We start from the raw sequence: 21687 nt of genomic DNA on the forward strand, positions 1-21687 counted from the left end.
TTTTGAAAACTTTTGAGGAATACTGCAGGGTGCCTTTCTGTACCTACATTAGGCGGCATGTAGACTGGTAGTATTCCTGCCCCACTACAAACAGCCCCAACAAGAGAAGTGTTCAATTGCCATTGTGAAAGAGGCAAATTTAAAATTAAACCCGTCAAAAAAAAAATTTACGCTCTTCAGCCAGTTCTACCTTTAAAATAATCCACGTCAGAAAATAAGCAAATGTTTGCTGACAATTTCATGTTTCTATGTATTTGAGACAAACTCCAATTGATTTGATAAACTGAAAAGGTCTGGAACAAATCAATTTTAAAATCAACAAATTTAAAATTTGAGCACAATTCTATTAGTAAAAGTTTCAATTTCTGTAAATTCTCAAAAAGCCAGTACTCTGGAGAAATATTTCACATTAATATTTTTGACTTTCAATTTTATTTGTTTTTGTGTAAATATAAAACATTTGAAATAATTTATGAAATGTTGATTTGTAATTTTAAAAGTAACTCATATAATGAAAGCAGTAAAATATGTAGCACAAACATTAATGTATAACTTTTGATCTAAATTTATATAATACTACCAGATAAATGAAAACAAATGTCTCTCAAGTATTGAGTAATTGACCATTTTAATGACAGTAGTAATCAGTCAGTTCTTTGATTGCCGTCAGAGAGCCCTTTGACAGTCCCAAGTAACATATCATTGCGCTTTCCATTGTAGCTTGGAAAAAAGGGCTTTGATATTTTAGAGTATCCAGAGTAAGGTTGAAGAAATCGGCTCGGGTTGTGAAATAGTCGTTTTTATTTTCTTCATCAAAATTATGGGTTTTTTTCTTCAGTCTCTCAGGCCTAAGTTGAAAGATTTAGAACTAGTTTTAAACCCTAATGGACTAAGTTAACCATATTACACTTTGGGTTTCTCCCAACCCTCTTTACTCATGCTGACAGTTTCCATAGACAGGCAATCATTAAAAGTAATACAGTACTTAACCTGCACTGGTACTGTAAACCATTTTCTGAGACCAAAATATGAAAACATTTGGGGATTTTTAGAGTCACAGATCACAGAAATCACAGAAACCTCACAGTGCAGATAGAGGCCATTTCGGCCCATCGAGCCTGCACCGACACATATCCCACCCGATCCCCGTAACCCCTACACCAACACATATCCCACCCTATCCCCGTAACCCCACGTATTTAATCCCCCTAACACTAAGGGTCAATTTATCATAGCCAATCAACCTAACCCGCACATCTTTGGACTTTTTAGATTTTTTTCAGAGCCCTCTAATTGCAACATAGATGGACATAATTTGCGTGCTTCAGGTCCATAATCCAGCTGTATTACTCCCAGCCTGAGAGGCCCTGACTATAAACCATGTCAATGAGCACTGATGCCAGTGTCAGCATTACCCAAGATCTGCTACAGATAAATATATAATTTAATTAGCTATAGTGCAAAAGCTGCAAAGTTTCAGAGACAGGAGAGAATTTCTGTCACCAAAATTGCTTAACAATTAACAGTTATATAGAACCTTTAACATAGAGGCAGTTCACAGAAGCGTAATTAAAAAAAACACTGAGCCAAAGAAAGAGATATTAGGAGGGGTCAAAGAGATGGGTTTTAAAGGAAGAGAGGGAGGTGGCAAGGGCAAGGGGTTTAGAGAGGGGATTCCACAGCGTGGAGCCTAAGCGTCTGAAGGCACGGTTGCCAATCGTGGGGTGATGGGAGATGAAGATAAACAGTGGCAAGATTCAGAAGAACAGAGAGTTTGGGGTAGTTGTAGGGGTGGAGAAAGTTAGAGAGATAGGGAGCCTTGAGGCTGTGAAGAAATTTAAAACAGGATGAGAATTTTAAATTTGTTAGGTGACCGTGACCAATATAGGTCATAGAGGGCAGTGGTGATGGGTGAGCGGGGCTTGGTGCAGGATGGTATATGGGCAGCAGAGTTTTGAATGAGTTGATGTCTACAGAGGGGGGGGGGGGGGGAGGATGGGAGGCTGGCCAGGGGACTATTGGAATAGTCAAGTCAGGAGGTGCAAAGGCATGGATGGATGGTTTCAGTGGCAGATGGGCTGAGGCAGGGACCGAGGCAGGTGTGGAAGTAGGCGGTCATTGTGATGGAGTGAATGTGGGGACGGGAGCTCAGCACAGGGTCAATTAGGATGCCAAGGTTGCAAACAGTCTGGTTCCGCCTGAGACAGTGGCCGAAGTGGGGGATGAAGTTGCTGGCAAGGGTATAAAGATGCTGGTGAGGTCAAAGATGGTGGCTTCGAACTTCCCAATATTTAACTGGAAGAAGTCGTAGCTCATCCATGACTGGATGTCAGGTAAGCACTCTGACAACAGAAGCAGTGGAGGGTTAAGAGGGGTGAGGTAGAGCCGAGAGTCATCAATATCATTGTGGAAGCTGACCCTATGTCTGTGGATGATGTTGCCAAAGGGCATCATGTAGATGATAAAGAGAAGGGTGCTCAGGATAGATCCTTGGGGGTCTCTAAAGATGATGGTGCAGAGTTGGGAAGAAAAATCATTGCTGGAGATGCTCTACATGGATAGGCAACAGGGAGAGTCTGTGGAGGTAAATGGTATGGTCAAGCATGTCAAAGGTTACAGAGATGTCGAAGAGGATGGGATGGATAATCCACCATAGTCACAATCACAAAAGATGTTTGTGACTGTGCTTAAGATCATTTTGGTACTTTGGCAGAGGGGGAAACCGAAGTGGATTACAGTGAGTTGCGGGAAAGATGGGCACAGATTTGGGAAGCAACATATTCAAGGGTTTTAGAGAGCAAAGGGAGGTTGGAGCTGAGGTGGTACTTTGCAAGGATGGAGAGGTTGAGAGTAGGTTTTTGAGAAGGGGCGATGCCAGCAGTTTTGAAAGGGAGGGGAACAGTACCTGAAAAGAGAAAACCATTTACGATGTCAACTAGAATGGGGTCCAGGAGGAGAAGTTGGATGGTCAGCAGTTTAATGGGAATGAGGCCATGGAATAGGAGGTGGGTCTCATAAGCTCGGAGAGGGCATTAGAGAAAATGGGGGAGAAACCTGAAAGAGATGTGGGTATGGGGCTACTGCAGGGGGGGTTTGGGTTGGTGGGCAAGGGGTAGGGGAGAGCAGCAGAAGCAGCTGAATGGATGGTCTCAATTTTAGTATGTAGAAGTCCATTAGCTCCTCGCATTTGTTGTTGGAAGCGAGGGTGGAGCGGCAGGAAAGACGGGTTTAAGGAGACTATCGGTGGTGGAGAACATAGGAACAGAAGTGGGCTATTCAGCCTGTTCTGCCATTTAATCAAATCTAGGCTGATCAGTACTTCAATTCCATTTACTCACTTTTGATCCATATCCCTTGATACCCTTACCTAACAAAAAATTATGGATCTCAGTCTTGAAAATTAAAGAAACTGGGGGTTACCTTTGCTCACCAAGATAATCCTAGAGTAGTAAGTAGTTTTGGAAGAGGATAGTGAGGCCCGATTGCACTTGATGTGGTCCACCAGATCTGGTGATGAATGGCTAAAGCAATTGTATGGCAGATATGCTCAAATCTGTGCCCCTCGGACGTGAGGGTGCAAAGATGGGGGCCATATCTGGGGGAACAACCAGGATTGGAGAGAGTAAAGGTTTTGCTGGGAACAAGAGCATGAAAGGTGGAGATGAGGGAGTGGTTGAGTAAATCGATGACTGCAGAAGTATAATGGTGAACAAAGGCTAAGCAGTTGGGAATTTGGAAATGCAGTTGTGAAGAGCTTTTTACCAGAGGCATATGAAGAAGGAAGTATGGTTGGAAGTGGGTAGGGAGATGTGGGTAATGAGGGATCAGATCACAGGAGTATAAAGACCATGGGAGATAGCATGGTAAAGAGTGGCCATAAATATGGAGGGAGAGCTTTAGGGAGGACAGGAAGGCAGTGAATTCAGAGGAGAGCGGGCAAGGGGAGCTGACATGGAGATTGAAATCACCAAGGTATTTCGGGGAGAAACTTAGGGTGGAGTTTGAGAGGGTGGTAGACAATGAGGATTTTAAAGGAGAGACGAGAGAGGTGTAACAAAGTGAAGTGCTGAAAGGAAGAGAGATACCAGAGGACTAGAGGGAGAGATCAAGGTGTGAGCTGGTGATAAGGGCCACACCACCATCATGGCTGTTTGGGCAGGGCAGGTGATGGAAATATAGCCAGGTAGAGATACTTTGATAAGGGTTAAGATGTTGCCATCTGTGAGCTGAGTTCAGTCAAAACCAGGATGTCAATGCAATCATCCACAATAAGGTTGGGAATGGCAAGGGCCTTGTTCACATATGAACAGACATTCTGGAGGGGAATGCTGAGAGGGACAGTGATTGTTGATTTTTTTTGGCTGGTACCATTCTGAAGAAGGATCTGCACTCGAAATGTGCAGACCTGTGTGTTTCCAGCATTTTCTGTTTTTGTTTCAGAATTATATATCTGCTCTACTTTCTCTCAGCACATGTGTGCGCGAACACACACACGCAAAAATAAGATTCCCCTTCCAGAAAGCAGTTAAGAAAACCCAGTTTTTAATTCTTGGCTCAGCTAAGATTTCTTAAGAGAATATATAATATAGAAATATATTGCAACATGATGCAGGATTGAGCCCTGTCCAAAACAAACCACTTAAGTAACTTTAGTATAGAATAATACATTACCTGAGATACACTTTTTTAGTTCCAAATGGAAAGCTGACTTGCTTATCAGAGGGGTGTTTGCCCTTTTTCTTGTTCCTTGAGAGAAATCATTCAGATATCATTCGTCAAATTGAAATGTCAAATACTGAATTATTTTCTTGTACTAATTTAGAAAAGTATGAATTGTAAGATAGTCCACCTTCATTACAGCTTTGTGGACAGATATTTTGTAAATTCTAATGAAGTGCACACTAAATGCATATGTAAGTACCATACAACAGCATATAAAATAGAACATTAAAAAGATGGAGCCAAGTTCCAGTGTCCTTAATAGTAACTGAAAAGGGTTCTATGGTTGTGTTAGTACATCGTGTGATACTTAACAAAAGTAGTGCAACTGAAGTTGTTGTTGAACACATGGGAGTACGATATTGTTGCTATCACGGAGACATGGTTGAGGGAGGGTCAGGACTGGCAGCTCAATATTCCGGGGTATAGAATCTTCAGGCGAGACAGAGGGGGGTGTAAAAGGGGAGGGGGTGTTGCAATATTAATTAAGGAGTCAATTACTGCTGTAAGGAGGGATGATATATTAGCGGGTTCCTCTAATGAGGCCATATGGGTAGAACTTAAAAACAAAAAGGGGGCAAGCACTTTGCTGGGAGTGTACTATAGGCCCCCAAACAGTCAGGGGGAGATAGAGGAACAGATATGTAGGCAAATCTCAGAAAAGTGCGAAAATAATAGGGTAATAATAGTGGGGGATTTCAACTTCCCCAATATAAATTGGGATAGTCAGAGTGTGAAAGGCTTAGAGGGTGCAGAATTCTTAAAGTGCATCCAGGAGAGCTTTTTGAGCCAACATGTAGAAAGTCCTACAAGAGAGGGGGCGGTACTGGACCTAATTCTAGGGAATGTAGCCGGGCAAGTGGTGGAAGTGTCAGTAGGAGAGCATTTTGGCGACAATGACCATAATTCGGTGAGATTTAAGGTGGTCATGGAAAAGGACAAAGACAGCCCGGAAATAAGGGTTCTAAGTTGGGGGAAGGCCGATTTTAATATGATAAGGCAGGATCTGGCCAAAGTGGACTGGGAGCAGCTACTTATAGGAAAATCCACATCAAAACAGTGGGAGACTTTCAGAAGGGAAATAGAGAGAGTACAACGCCAACATGTTCCTGTAAAGGTCAAGGGTGGGACCAACAAGCAAAGGGAACCTTGGATGACAAGGGATATACAAAAATGCATTAGGAATAAAAGGGGGGCTTTTGGCAGTTACAAAAGACTAAAGACTGAAGAAGCCCTAGAGGAGTATAAAAAGTGCAGGGGCGTACTTAAAAAAGAAATTAGGAGGGCGAGGAGGGGCCATGAAATAACACTGGCGAGCAAAATAAAGGAAAATCCTAAGATGTTTTATAAGTATATTAAGGGCAAGAGGATAACCAGGGAAAGGGTAGGGCCCATTAGGGACCAAAGTGGCAATCTGTGTGTAGAGCCAGATGAGGTAGGCGGGGTTTTAAATGAATTTTTTGCATCTGTGTTCACTATGGAGAAAGACGATGCAGACATAGAAATCGGGCAAGGGGACTGTGACATACTTGAACATATTAGCATCGAGAGGGAGGAGGTGCTAGCGGTTTTAGCAGGCCAAAAAGTGGATAAATCCCCAGGCCCGGACGAGATGTATCCCAGGCTGCTGTGGGAGGCAAAGGAGGAGATTGCAGGGGCTCTGACACAAATTTTCAGAACCTCTCTGGCCACAGGGGATGTACCAGAGGACTGGAGAACAGCTAACGTAGTACCATTATTCAAGAAGGGTAGCAGGGATAAACCAGGGAATTACAGGCCAGTGAGCCTAACATCTGTGGTAGGGAAATTATTGGAAAAAATTCTGAGGGACAAAATTAGTCTCCACTTGGAGAGGCAAGGATTAATCGGGGGTAGTCAGCATGGCTTTGTCAAGGGTAAATCATGTCTGACAAATCTGATTGAATTTTTCGAGGGGGTGACTAGCGGGGTGGATGAGGGAAATGCTGTGGATGTGGTTTACATGGACTTCAGTAAAGCTTTTGACAAAGTCCCGCATAGGAGACTGGTCAAGAAGGTAAGAGCCCATGGGATCCAGGGTGCCTTGGCGCGTTGGATCCTCAACTGGCTGAGTGGCAGGAGGCAGAGGGTGATGGTCGAAGGTTGCTTTTGTGACTGGAAGCCTGTGTCCAGTGGGGTACCTCAGGGATCGGTGCTGGGTCCCTTGTTGTTTGTGATCTACATAAATGATTTGGATGAGAATGTAAAAGGTATGATCAGTAAGTTCGCAGATGACACGAAAATTGGTGGGGTGGTAAATTGCGAGGAGGAAAGCCTCAGGCTACAGGACGATATAAACGGGTTGGTCAGATGGACGGAAAAGTGGCAAATGGAATTTAACCCTGAAAAGTGCGAGGTGATGCATTTTGGACTTACAAATAAGGCAAGGGAATACACAATGAGTGGTAGGACCCTAGGAAGTACAGAGGGTCAGAGGGACCTTGGTGTACATGTACATAGATCCCTGAAGGCAGCGGAACAGGTAGATAAGGTGGTTAAAAAGGCATATGGGATACTTGCCTTCATTAGCCGAGGCATAGAATATAAGAGCAGGGAGGTTATGATGGAGCTGTACAAAACGCTGGTGAGGCCACAGCTGGAGTACTGTGTGCAGTTCTGGTCGCCTCACTATAGGAAGGATGTGATTGCTTTGGAGAGGGTGCAGAGAAGATTCACCAGGATGTTACCTGGGATGGAGTGCCTCAGCTATGAAGAGAGGCTGGACAGGCTGGGGTTGTTTTCCTTGGAGCAAAGAAGGCTGAGGGGGGACCTGATTGAGGTGTACAAAATGATGAGGGGCATAGATAGGGTAGATAAAGAGGAACTTTTCCCTTAGTAGGGGGGTCAATAACAAGGGGGCATAGATTCAGGGTAAGGGGCAGGAGATTTAGAGGGGATTTGAGGAGGAACTTCTTCACCCAGAGGGTGGTTGGAATGTGGAACTCAATGCCTGAAAGGGTGGTAGAGGCAGGAACCCTCACAACATTCAAGAAGCATTTGGATGAGCACTTGAAATGCCATTGCATACAAGGCTATGGACCAAATGCTGGAAAATGGGATTAGACTGGACAGGGATGGATGGACGGCGCAGACACGATGGGCCGAAGGGCCTCTTTCTGTGCTGTAAAACTCTATGACTCTAAAACAAAGGATTCGGTCCCCTGCTCTATTAATGATGATGCAGTGTGTTAGTCCTGCATCAATTGAGAAGGGCACAAAACCAGGGAAATACACATTTGTGCAGTGTGTCAAATGCTGCAAACTATATTCTGTCATAGTTTCACAGATGCTTAGGTTTGTGAAATTCCAAAGAGTGGATTTGTGGAGGTAAATTGCACCATTGTATTTTTTTTATACCTAGCAACCTCTCTCAAAATAAAAACACAAGGACCTTTGTCTCCAATGGGGAAGGGCTTCAGAATGGCACTGATGCCATTTTCTACTGTTTCTTTTTTTTGCTAGAGCTTTTTACAATTTGAGAGAGGGGGACAGGAATGTTATGTTCATTAATAACTAGACATTCTTATTATGAACACAGCTAGCTTCTAGCTAGTTATTTATTCAGTACACGTTCTCTAGGTACAGTATCTGTAGAGGCTTCCATGTGTGCGCCTGTGTGCAGGCTGCCATCTTGACTGCTGCCTTGTGGGTAGCCTAGCCTCATGGGTAATGTAGTCTTAATATAATATATAGCTGGGTAGTGTAGTTTTATACATACAGCTCTATACAGCTCTGCTGCTCCACCTAGTGTCCACTACAGAATGACATGTTATTGATCACTACAAGGAAGAATGATCTTTTAACTTCCACTATGTTGTCCCTTCTGGTGTTGCTACAAAAACACTGACACACCAGAGATCGCAATTAGCATTGGTTATGGCTATAATATTGTAAACTGGCAGCTTCTTAATCTGTATGGGATGAATAAAAATGTTAAAAACACAGATTTAAAAGGTTAGCCAGTCATTCCTGCTGTTTAAAATATACTCCAAACTATACAATTCAAAGCCTTGTATTTTGCTTGCCTCACAGATTATATATGTTGTTAGCATTAAAATTTATCTATTATATTTTCTGATCTGCTCAAATAAAAACTATCTTAAGTTAACCGTACTGATTTGCTCAAGTATAGACAAGTGTGAAAAGATATCAATCAAAATCAAGGTACCCACACAAACCAATCAATTTAAACCAACCAATTCAATAATTCCATTTTCTTTAAAATTACCATCTGGTATCATCAGCTACAAAGAGGACAAGGTTAGAGGCACAGCCAAGGAATCAGGAGTAGCATCATTCACTCCTCATAAGGAACTCCATCATAAGACACACAGACAGCACCCTATGTAGAGGCAAGGCTTTTTCAAGAGCATTCCTTTGTTTCCCTGGTACTAAAGTTGTTGATCTCCGGGAGCGTATGGATAACCTGACGAAAGGTGAGTGCCAAGATACTGTAGTTGGGTTACATATTAGTACAAATGGCATAATAATAAAAATCCATTTGTTTTGCAGGACATAGGAACAGGAGGAGGCCATTCAGCCTCTTGAGCCTGCTCTGCTATTCAATTAGATCATGGCTGATCTGTACCTCAACTCTGTTTACCTGCCTTAGCTCCATATGCCCTTACCTAACAAAAATCTATCAATCTCAGTCTTGAAAGTTCCATTTGTTTCAGCATCCACAGCCTTTTGGGGGATAAAATTCCAGATTGCTACTACCCTTTGTGTGGAAAAGTGCTTCCTGATTTCCCTTCAAAATGGCCTGGCTCTAATTTTAAGATTATGTCCCCTCATTCGTGATTTCCCCACCAGAGGAAATAGTTTCTCTGTATTTACTCTATTGAATCCTTTTAACATTTTAAACACCTTGATCAGATCACCCTTCAATCCTCTATATGCAAGGGAATACAAGCCAAGTTTATGCAACCTGTCCTCATACAAAGACCTTACAACAGACCTCCAGAACAAGGGTGAAAGGGTAGTAGCCTCAGTCATGAACAGATCGCTGGAGAGGAACAGCCGAATCACTAGATTCAACATATGGCTTCAGGATCTTTGTAAAAAGAAGCTTCACTTCATTGACAACTGGCAGGTATTCACGGGTCCATTTAGCAGGGATGACTTCCACTTAAGCTCCTTGGGTGCGCAAAGGTTGACAGACAGCATCGAGCTAGCTTTTATGTAGCATTTAAACTAGTTCAACTTGGAGATAGCATAGCCATGTTTAAAGAAAACCTTACTAGGTTAGAAAAGAACTAAAGCTGGTGGAAAAAGAAAGATTTCTCAGCCTTGTAGTGCAACGTCATGAAGCAATAGCTAGATCAAATAGGGTGCTAGGGTATATTTACAAAACAATTCACTATAGCACAAACATTTTGTCCTTGTACAAGACCTTGGTTAGGCCTCAATTAGAATACGGTCCAGTTTTGGTCTCCTCACATGGCGGGTGATACTGAGGCTTTGGAAAGGGTGCAGAGGAGGGCAACAAGATTAATTCCCAGTTTAAAGCATCTTAATTACCCAGATAGGCTCAAAGAGCTGTGACTCTACACTTTAGAGAAGCATAGACTTTGGGGTGATTTTATTATGTCCGTGTATAATTGAGACACGGACTGCAGGAGTGGGTTATAACAGGTCTTTACTGAATGGAGGCAACCTGGAACTACTATGCAAATGTTACTACACAGGCTTATATACAGGGGTGGTCACTACTGGTACTGCAGTATACAGGGGCTGCAGAATATAGTTCCTTCTGCAAAGTACATACACTACAATTCCTCCCGTTTTAGCTAAACAGTACATAACATTCGATTAACAATGAAATAACATATTTACAATTACAGTTGCTAGATACATTAGTTGAAGTTAAGCAATTATAAGTTCAGTCTTTGAGGAGGCTTCCTGATTCTGTCTGGATAACGCCTCTTTGGGGTATCAGGTTCTTCTGGCAAAGTTGAGTCGGGATCAATGTCGTTGTTTGGTTCGTCTGCTTCCAATATCACCGATTCTGAGGTAGATGCAATTGGTACTTCGGTTTCATCACCAGGTGTATAGGATCGTGGTGTAGATTTGACGTTTTCCAGTGACTCTAGAATCTGGTCAGCATGGCGTCTTACAATGCTCTCTCCAACGTCCACGGTATACATTAGAGGTCCTTGCCGTGTGCAGATCGTTCCTGGCTGCCATTTCTCTGTGCGGTAGTCCTGGGCCAAAACTGGTTGACCTATCTTAAAACTCCTGGTTGGCCTTTCATTCATATTCTGAAACTGCCTGTTCTCCACATGTCTTCTGATGTTTGGCTTAACCAAATCCAAGCGGCATCGTAGTCTTCGATTGAAGAACATCATGGCTGGAGTTTGGTTGGTAACCGCATGTGTCGCATTCCGGTAGGCAAACAAGAAGTTATCCACCTTGTGCTGTAGGGGTATATCTTCATTACACATTGCCTTGATAGCCTTCTTGAATGTTTGAACGAACCTCTCAGCCAATCCATTAGTGGCTGGATATGGGCGGATGTGTAATGCTTAACACCATTGTTCTTTAAGAACCTCCGGAACTCTTCAGACACAAACTGTGGTCCATTGTTGGAGCAAATCTGTTCAGGCAGCTCATTCCTGGTGAATATGGTTCGTAAGACTGTGATAGTTTTTTCTGTGGTGGTTGAGGACATTTTTATTACCTCTGGCCACTTTGAATGTGCATCCACCGCAATTAAAAACATCGAGTCCATAAATGGACCAGCAAAATCAATGTGCACCCTTTGCCATGGAGATGAGGGCCACTCCCATGGATGTAGAGGGGCTTGTGGTGGGGCGTTTTGGACCTTCTGGCATCCTGTACAGCTCTTGGTCATCTCTTCGATTTCTCTATCGATTCCCGGCCACCACACAAACGCTCTGGCTAAGTTCTTCGTTTTTACCCCTCCCAGATGACCCTCATGAAGCTCATTGAGCACTCTATCCTTCAATTTGGGTGGAATTACTACTCTGGATCCACACATCAAGGTTCCTCTGCACACTGACAGCTGTTCTCTTCTCGGCGAGAATGCTGGCAGCAGTGGTTCGCCATGTGCTGGCCACCCCTTCACCGTTAAATCATAGACCCAGGAGAGTGTCGGGTCATTTCGTGTTTCCTTTTCTATGTTTGCATTCGTCACAGGGAGACATTCGACTATGGTCGAGTGGAATATCGCCACTGGATCCACTGCAAGTTCTTCTTCCACCGTCGGCAACGGTAGGCGCGACAATCCATCAGCATTCCCATGCTGTTTAGTTCCTTTGTACTCGATGTCATATTGGTGTGCCCCTAGGAAAAGGGACCACCTCTGTAGCCACTGTGGTGTCATTATCGATACGCCCTTCTGAGGGTTGAAAATGGAGACAAGAGGTTGATGATCAGTAAGTAGAGTAAATTTCTGACCGTGCAGGTAGTGATTGAACTTCTTCACCCCCCACACCAGGCTGAGGGCCTCTCTGTCAAGCTGGGCGTAGTTACGCTCGGCTGAAGTTAACGAGCGTGACGCAAAAGCTATCGGCCTCTCTGAACCATTAAGGAATTTATGTGACAGTACCGCCCCAATGCCGTAGGGAGACACATCACACGCCAGTCTTATCGGTAGTGATGGGTTGTAGTGAGCCAATACTTCTCTTGAAGTGATTAGGTCCTTACTCTTCTGAAAGGCCCGCTTACATTCATCGCTCCATTTCCATGCTACTCCCGTTTGTAGTAGGGCGTTCAGTGGGTGCAGAATTGTGGACAAATTCGGCAAAAACTTATGGTAGTAATTCACCAATCCGAGGAATGACCTCAGTTGCGACACATTTTCAGGCGCTGGAGCCTTAACTACCGCTTCAATTTTGTCAGGGGCCTTATGTAACCCCTCTTCATCAATCACGTGGCCACAATACGATATCTGTTTCTTAAAAAACTCGCACTTGGGGCAATTGGCCCGTAGCCCATGTTCACGTAGTCTAGTGAGCACCTGCTCTAGGTTGGCAAGGTGTTCACTGTCATCTTCACCTGTCACTAAGATGTCGTCCAAGTAACACTGAGTCCCCGGAATCCCTTGCAGGACTTGTTCCATCGCTCTTTGCCATATCGCCGGAGCTGATGCTACTCCGAATACCAGTCGATTATACTGGTAAAGACCTTTGTGAGTGTTTATCGTGAGATACTTCCTAGAGGATTCTTCAACCTCCATCTGCAAATATGCTTGTGCTAGGTCAATTTTTGTAAAACGCTTCCCTCCAGATAGTGAGGCGAAGATATCTTCTATCCTTGGAAGAGGATATTGTACTGTGTGAAGGACTGGGTTCACCGTCACCTTGAAGTCCCCACAGATGCGAACCTTCCTTGGCTCCTCAGACTTATTGTTTAACGTTTTCTTCATGACAGGAACGATGGGTGTCGCCCACTCGCTCCAGTCTACCTTAGATAACACGCCTGCATTCTCCAGATTCTCCAGCTCTGCCTCGACGGCTGGGCGAATTACATATGGTACCGGTCTTGCTTTGAAAAACTTGGGAATTGCATTCTCTTCTATTTTTATCGAGGCGGTTACGCCTTTAAGAGTTCCCAGTTCTTGTTGAAATACCTCTTTGGCGTTAGCTAAGATTGTTGACAATCATCCAGGAGTGACGTCGTCATCCTTTTTACCAGCCACCGTCAGTGCCTGAATGGAGTGCCAGTCTAAACTTATCTTTCTGATCCATTCACGTCCCAATAACGGTGGTCCACCATCTTGCAGTATGTACAGATACAATTTCTGTCTTTCCTTGCCGTTGTATTCGACAGGCACCCTTATTTTTCCTCTGGGGTATACTTTTTGCCCCGTATACATCTTCAAGACAATGGATGTCTCTTTCAAGGGTATGTGTGAGAATAGCCGCTCGTAGTCTCGTCGATTCATGACGGTTAGAGCTGATCCTGTATCCAATTCCATTTTGACTTGGGACCCTGCTATCGTGAGGGTGACCCAAATGGTTCGGTGATCCTCTTTTGCGATTACGTTGTGAAGTTTGAGACAGCTTAGTCTCTTGTTCCCGGATTCACTATCGCTCATCTGGTCTTCGGAACTACTGTCCGTCATCTTTTGTACTTTCCTGTACGGTTCCTTTGTAGCCTTTTTGTTGTTGTTGATCTTCTTCCCAGACCTGCAAGCTCGTGCAATGTGTCCCATCTTTCCGCATTGCCTGCATATTTTGTCCTTGGACCAGCAGTCCTTCTGGTCATGGGTTGTTCTGCCGCAGCGATAACATTTTGCAAATCCCCGTGTCATTTTGTGGGTGCCGTATTCCTGTGGCTTTTGCTGTATTTCCGCAGCTCCCCTTGCTGCTGCTTCGTACGATACTGCCACGCTGAAAGCCTTATCTAGCGTCAGCTCTTTCTCTGAGAGTAACCTCTTCTGGGTTCCTTCACTCAGGAGTCCACAGACAAATTTGTCCCGTAAGGTATCTGCCAGTCCTGCTCCGAACTGGCAGTGCTTTGATAGCTTGCATAGTTCCGTAAGGTAATCAGCATTGCTCTCATCTTTATGCTGATTTCTCCTGTGGAATTTAAATCTTTCTGCTATCAGCAGCGGTGTAGGATTTAGGTGTTCCTGTAGGATAGCAACAATTTTGTTAAAACTCTTCGCCTTCGGTTTGGCTGGAGTAATCAGGTCCCGCAATAGGCCGTACGTTCTTGTGCCCATTAAGTTTAGCAGTACCGATGCCTTTTTCTCATCGGCTACTTCGTTTGCCTCGCAATATACCTCGACTCTTTCCACATACGTGGTCCAGTCTTCTATTGCATTATCGAAGGCAGTGATATTGCCAGTCTTTGGCATCTTGGAAATCTAAGATGGCGCCTCCCACGCTTTGCCTTCTTCCCCGATTTAACAAAATGGCGCCTCCCGCGCTTTGCCTTCTTCCCCGCTGGATTAAGATGGCGCCTCCCGCGCTTTCTGTCTTCTCCGCTGTTGCTGGCGTTTTATGCCTTGATGGCGACGCCCTATGGTCTTCGCGCACTTCCCCCCGCGCTGCTGCTAACGCCGCTCTCCGCGGTTCCCGTGGCAAACTGCAGCTCCTCGCAGCTTTCTGCATGTTTAATTTTTATTATTTCCCCGTCATCGGAACAACCCTGCGGGACTCTTGCCTCCCTTTTCTCGGGTCTGTACGCTGCCCGGCTTCATAGCACCGGCCGCGCCCTGTGTACTCCATCCTCTCTCTCTCTCTGTCTCTCCTCTTCCCGACAACGCTGCTCGGCCCCGTTGCAAAGCCACCCGCTCGAGCTCTAGACCGCCGCAGCCCAGGAAGGATCAGTGTACTACCTGCCACCAGCCCGATTAGCTGAAGCACCATTGACAGGATAACCAAGCCCCGCTCTCGACAGCCTCTCCTGCAAATCTTCAACTCCGCTGACTCAGAGGCGGATGCCCACGGTCGACGCCCGTTTCTTCTGTTTCTTTCTTCCTTCTGGCCTCGACCTCTGATAACTTCGCTTCAGGGATGGATCCCCATGAGGTGGTACAGACTGTAGGTAAGTTCGTATCTGCTCGTCGCCAGTATTATGTCCGTGTATAATTGAGACACGGACTGCAGGAGTGGGTTATAACAGGTCTTTACTGAATGGAGGCAACCTGGAACTACTATGCAAATGTTACTACACAGGCTTATATACAGGGGTGGTCACTACTGGTACTGCAGTATACAGGGGCTGCAGAATATAGGCCTAGAAATTCAGTGGCCTGCGCCACCAGTTTGCGCCCGAAGAGGGCTTTTGCGCCACTGTGCAAACCTACCGCGATATTTAGCGGGGCGCTAATGGCGGCGTTAGCCATTAGCGCTGCGCCACCACCGATGACGTCATCGGTGTGCGCAGCGCCCTGCTATCGCCCCGCTGGCCATATTTGGTTGCTGCCGCCTCGCCCGCGCCGGCCACAAACAGCGACCGGTACACGGGGCCTACCTGTGCCGGTACTGGGGCGATTTAAAGTGGAGGTGCGGCCGGCCGCTTTTTCGGCGGCCACCTGCCCGCACCTCCTTCCCCGGCCTCCTACACCACCCCCCCGCGGCATTGCCGGCTGTTTCCAGAGAGCCCGGCACTTCTCCTTGGTGCCGGGCTCATTTGCCGGCACTCGCGAGCGGGGATCGCGCTGTTGCAGGCACCTCCCCCTTAAAAATTAGAGGAAGGCCTGCAGTACCGCAGGCTGCCGTGCCGCAGCGGATGGCGCTGCAGCACTTTACACGCCGATATTCAGTTTCAGCGCCCCAAGCGGGGCGCCGAAACCCTTGTTTAGCGGCTGGCTTCAACTTGGGGCGCTGAAACTGAATTTCCCGCTGGCGCAAGTGGCTCCGCGCGCAGCGGTAATTCCGGCGCCCAGGCAAGCTGGGCGCCCCTAACTGAATTTCTAGGCCATAGTTCCTTCTGCAGATTTGATCTAAGTGCTCTTGTGGAGAGCCGGCATGGGCTTGACGGGCCGGGATGGCCTCCTTCCATAACCATTCTATGATTCTATAAGATGATGAAGGGATTGGATGATGTTTGTGTAAACAGCTTGTTTCAACTAAATACACTTTGGAGGACCAGGGGTCACAATCTCAAGTTATTTAAAGGCAGAACTAGATTAAATGTTAGGAGGTTATTCTTTTCCCAGAGAATAATGGACCTGTTGAACGCTGATTCGCTGAATTCCTGAGCCGAACCTGTTTCTGGCTGGGGTGGAGATCACCTTGTACAAAAGGTAAGTACTGCATGACATTAATCAGGGCTAGAGGGGTCTCCTCGACTTGTTTCAATTGCCTAAGGGGGTCAAGGAGAAATTTTACAGATTCTTTTTCGCTAATTGTCCTGGGTTTTTCTATGTTTTTTCACCTCTCTCAGGAGGTTACATGGTGCAGCTGACTAACCATATAAATAACATTTATAACATAATAAATACAGAAATAATCCTGAAAAGACAACTTCCATAAAGTCATCTATTGTATGAAAGAAAGAAGAAATGCTAGAAATGGCTCCAAGAAATTTCTTCCACTCAGGCCTGCATCTGTCTCTAAAATCAGGGCTTGAGTTCTGCTGCATTCCTCACCTTCCATTTTGTACCTGTGCATTACCTGAATGAGAGGTTCAGCCAATACTCCCAGAAGGCATTATGTGCATATTATACTGCTGGACTACAACTCCCAGAGTGCACAGTGTCACTGCACTGGTCCCTCTGGTCATTCCCAGAATGCAGCTTAAGCCTGGCACTATCTACTATCTCATACTGGACAAGGCTCAATCACAAATATGGGGCAATTGGTTGAGGTACCAGAGAGCTGCAACCATCTGTTCTATTGTACCCCAGCAATGCTCATTAACTTCATAAGAACAATGATTAGAAAGGGAGAAAATAAGACCATAAATTAGAACAGAAAAAGTTTTTTAATTAAACAAGCCAACATTAGCAAATCCTTAGCTTTCCACCACCATTTGAATATGAACCTCTCCCAGACCCAGACAGCCTTACTGTTGATGCTTCCCTAGCAACATGGCAACTGCAACATCTGTCAATGAAGTTGGGGTTAATACACAGAAAAAACTTGCATTTATATAGTGCCTTACATGTCATCAGTACATCCTAAAACATACCACTGTTGTTTTGTAGGCAAACACATTGGCCAATTGCCACACAGCAAGTTCCCGCAAGCATCAATGATATAAATGACCAGTTAATCTGTTTTGCTGACGTTGATTGAGGGATGACTATTAGCCAGGACATCAAGAGAACCCTTTGCTCTTCTTTGAAAACTGCCATGGGATCTGGTACATCCACACAAACAGAAAGAAGGGGCTTCAGTTTAACATCTTATTTGAATGCAGCACTTAGTACTGCAGTGAAGTGTCATCTTAGATTACATGCTTAATTCCTGGATTGGAAATTTAATACCCAACCGTCTGACTCAGAGGTGGAAGTGCTACCATTGAGTTAAGCTGGCACTTAAATACGCTTTTTAAACCATTTATTTAATGTAGTGAAATTCCTTTCCTTACCAGTTTTCCAGTTGTCTAGTAAGAAGATCTGGTAACATGCTGTTACATAAAAGAGAGAATTAATGGTTAATTTACATAGAAGTACATCGAGTCTACAACACAGAAACAGGTCATTTGGCCCAACTGGTCTATGTCGATGTTTATGCTCCTCGAGCCTCCTCCCTCCCCTCTTCATCTACCCCTATCAGCATGTTCTTCTATTCCTTTCTCTTTCATGTAATTTGAATACAAGAAACATAATGATTGCTTCCTGTGTATAATGTATTTGTGTAGCATGCCATGGAAAAATGTTCCGGGCCTCAAATCTCAATGCTGATGCTCAGCGTATGCATCATTATTCCTATCCTTTTTGAAAGGAGAAAGAAGAAGGGAATCTCTTGTAGAATAACAAGGGCTGAAGGATTCTTGGAGATGGTTTTACCAAGAAAGAAAGAAAGACTTGCATTTATATAGCGCGTTTCATGACCACCGGACGTCTCAAAGCGCTTTACAGCCAGTGGAGTCACTGTTGTAATGTGGGAAACGCGGCAGCCAATTTGCGCACAGCAAGCTCCCACAAAACAGCAATGTGAAAATGACCAGATAATCTGTTTTTGTTATATTGGTTGAGGGAGAAATATTGGCCAGGACACCGGGGACAACTTCACTACTCTTCTTCGAAATAGTGCCATGGGATCTTTTACATCCACGTGAGAAAGCAGACGGGGCCTCGGTTTAACGTCTCATCCAAAAGATGGCACCTCCGACAGTGCAGCACTCCCTCAGCACTGCACTGGAGTGTCAGCCTAGCTTTATGTGCTCAAGTCCCTGGAGTGGGACTTCAACCCACAACCTTCTGACTCAGAGGTTGTTAACTAAATTAACTGAGCCACAGCTGACAAGAGACACAAATGGGCAATCAGACTCAAATTTGTGACTTGAACTGACCTGAGCTAATGCTGGCTAATCTATATGTATACAAACTTTCCAAACTCAGGCTGTAATCTATCCATCTGGTATACAGAAGTTGAAATTAACAATGATTTCACGAGCTGCATGGGCTTCTTCTGTGACTAAAATGCAGCTCTTTGCACCCAGAACATTAATTAATCCTGATGTGGTAGATGCAGATTGGTCAAGATGAAGCATGCAGCTTTCTTCTGTTCTAATTCAGCTAGGTTATGGTTTGAATTAGTCACAATACCAACGATTAAATCATACACTGAACACCCAGCATATTGGGTGGTGGCCTGCAACACACAGCTGTTAAAACAAATCAGTCATGGAACAAATGAGGAGCAGCAGTGCTGTTGCTGCAATCCTGTCGCAAGCTGCTGAAATCTGCAAAATGAGCCAGATTCTCAACTAGAATGGAAGCATCTCTTGAGGTTCATGGAACAAGCTGCCACGTGTCATAATGGCCCGGATTTTACGGAGCCCATGACAGCGTATGCCATAAGTGCCCCGCAAGTTCTGGGTTTCCGCATGTGATACGCATGCACAAAAACCCGGAACTTGCGATCTGTCATGTTTCTCCTTGACAAATCATACGCATCCACTGGAAATTGACTTTCGCTGTCACAGAGTTGGGCTATTTGCCCAACTACTGCCCAGCGAATACCCACCAAACCCTTACGCCTGGTAAAAGCAGGCGCAAGGCCTTCGTTTACCAGCATAAGGGTTTAAATAAATGTTAAAATTAATTTTTTTAATGATTTAAACATTCACTTACATTTAAAATTAGTTTAGGCCAATTTTGTCCTGGTTAAAAATGTTTAAATTTTTTTTTTAATTAAATTTTTATTTAAAATGTTTAAATGGTATTTTAATTAATTTTGACCTGTGATGATTTATTTTTATTTCAGTGTTGTGGAATTGTCCTTTTTAGGTGGTTTCTATTATGCTTATGAGGATTCCGTACTTAAATGGAATCCCCATAAGCATAATAGGAATCCCTCTTTGTCATTGGCTGGCCTGGCCCACATGATCCCAGGGACGCTTGCGAACCGCCTGCACCCCTGGGATGTGTGGGCCTTTATGCAGGCGTATGCCTGCAGGCCCAGGATCGCAAGACTCCGTAGCTCTGGAGACGCCAGGTAAGTGCGTACTCTCCTTGCAGTTCGGAGGCGTACGCGGGCGGCAAGATTCCGACCGCAATTTCTAGGCCATTTAATGTGTATGAGTGACAGAGAATTAGAAACACATGATAAAAGAGGGCATGAGAGATAATGGGGGAATGAGAGAGATAGAGGGATGAATGGGAGTTAGAGGGGAGGGAGCAAATCGAAGTTGAAAAGTATATTCAGTTCTGGTCACGAAAGCAGTGCAGGTTGATACCATGTAGATTCAGATCAAATGGGGTAGAGCTGGGAGATAATTGGACACAGAGCGAAAGGAGGAACTTCAATGATGAATTCTAGAAAGGGAAGGTACCACAAGTAAGTTGGATGAAGAAGGTAGAGCAGATTTAGAGAGTGGACAGGGAAGGTGGGAAATGGTTAGCAGCCGGGAGGTGAGTGGGGCAAGTCTGAAGGTACACCAGAATCAGAGTCCTGGGAGAGTGGGGGAAGAAGGTATAGAAGAGTTAGAGGCTGAAGGGAGGGAAAGGCAGAGCAGGTTTACAGGCTAGAGGTTAGGGAGGGAGGTAGAAGTCAGGATCAAGGAAGAAGACATATCAGGATTAGAGAGTTGGGAGGAGGAGAAGGTACAGCATAGTACAAGACCAGAGATAGAGACTCCTTGGCAGTGGCTAGAGCCCAGAGAAAGTAGCTATACTGGAGCAACCAGTGACAGAAGTACGTTAAGCTCATGCAGAACAGAGCTATGGAGGAGGAGAAAAGAGGAAGGAACGGGAGGAGGAAAAGCAAGGGAAAGGGAGCAGGGGACGTTGAGGGACAAAATATGGGGCTGGGGCATGGAAGGGTAATGGGGATTGACTGGAGGAACAGGGAGTTGAGGAAAAGCACCGATGAGGAATGGGGAAAGATGAGCAGGAAGGGGGAGTGAGGAAAATAATTATTTGACCTGGCAATTAATAATAGAAAAAAAATGAATACAATGGTATTTCATTAACTGTAAACTGCAGCATCCTAGCCTCAGTCCATCAACCCAAAAAAATCTAATACATTGTGGAGCCCCAGTTCCAGGTTGGGAGCAATTGCTACATCTCTTTTCTTGGGGTCAGGTCTAGTCTTCGGTTCTAAGGAGCATTATTAGAGCACACAACCCCTCAACACAATCAGCTTAGGCAGGGGGGTGGGTGTGAACTGTCAGCCAGATGGCCAAAATGGAGTGGGGAAGCAGTCAGCCGGGCATGATGGCAGGACAGCCTACTCTCAGGTTCTCTTATCAGGCAGTCCGAGACAGCGGGGGTTGGGGGGGGGTGGAGGTGGTAGTCAAGGTATCGGCAATGGTGGCCAAACCAGCAAGCGGCCAGCGGGGTGGAAGAGTGGGGCAGAAGTTGCATATCACATGTGGGAGCGGCTGACAGTTTTGAGCAGGACCTTGAGCCCTGCCACTTCATCTTTTGCAAAGATTTTCTCCACAGCCAGCAACAGAGTCGGGGAATTTGGAGGAAGCTCTGTTCCAGTGGTGGCCCAGAGCCAGCCACGGAGCAGCCAACTGACAAGGTCAGGGGGCAGCACTGTCCAACTGGCAAGGTCAGGGGGCAGCACTGTCCAACTGGCAAGGTCAGGGGGCAGCACTGTCCAACTGGCAAGGTCAGGGGGCAGCACTGTCCAACTGGCAAGGTCAGGGGGCAGCACTGTCCAACTGGCAAGGTCAGGGGGCAGCACTGTCCAACTGGCAAGGTCAGGGGGCAGCACTGTCCAACTGGCAAGGTCAGGGGGCAGCACTGTCCAACTGGCAAGGTCAGGGGGCAGCACTGTCCAACAATAGAGCAGACACTGATGGAGAAGGGAAACAATGGAGCAGAGATAAAGCACAAATATTAGAATATTA

At 45.3% G+C, this 21687-nt stretch overlaps 1 protein-coding gene across 2 annotated transcripts in view; it reads right to left on the reverse strand.

The window, feature by feature from the left end:
* LOC147116535 (uncharacterized) overlaps positions 1–21687 on the reverse strand; it is a 107542-nt gene that overhangs the window by 16510 nt on the left and 69345 nt on the right. Inside the window, exons 6-8 of one of the 2 annotated variants that reach the window (XM_085991569.1) lie at positions 17749–17787; positions 4672–4746; positions 612–848 (exon numbers count right to left, since the gene is read on the reverse strand). In XM_085991569.1, the coding sequence (XP_085847695.1) occupies positions 629–848; positions 4672–4746; positions 17749–17787 (334 nt within the window). In that variant the 3' untranslated portion in view covers positions 612–628. Of the gene's footprint in view, positions 1–611; positions 849–4671; positions 4747–17748; positions 17788–21687 lie in introns of those variants that run through there. The other variant, XM_085991570.1, reaches the window with a different exon arrangement.

This window comes from Somniosus microcephalus, chromosome 6 (genome assembly GCF_052327205.1).
Source record: "Somniosus microcephalus isolate GS21.2 chromosome 6, FLI_Smic_1.0, whole genome shotgun sequence".
Classification (NCBI taxonomy): Eukaryota; Metazoa; Chordata; class Chondrichthyes; order Squaliformes; family Somniosidae; genus Somniosus; species Somniosus microcephalus.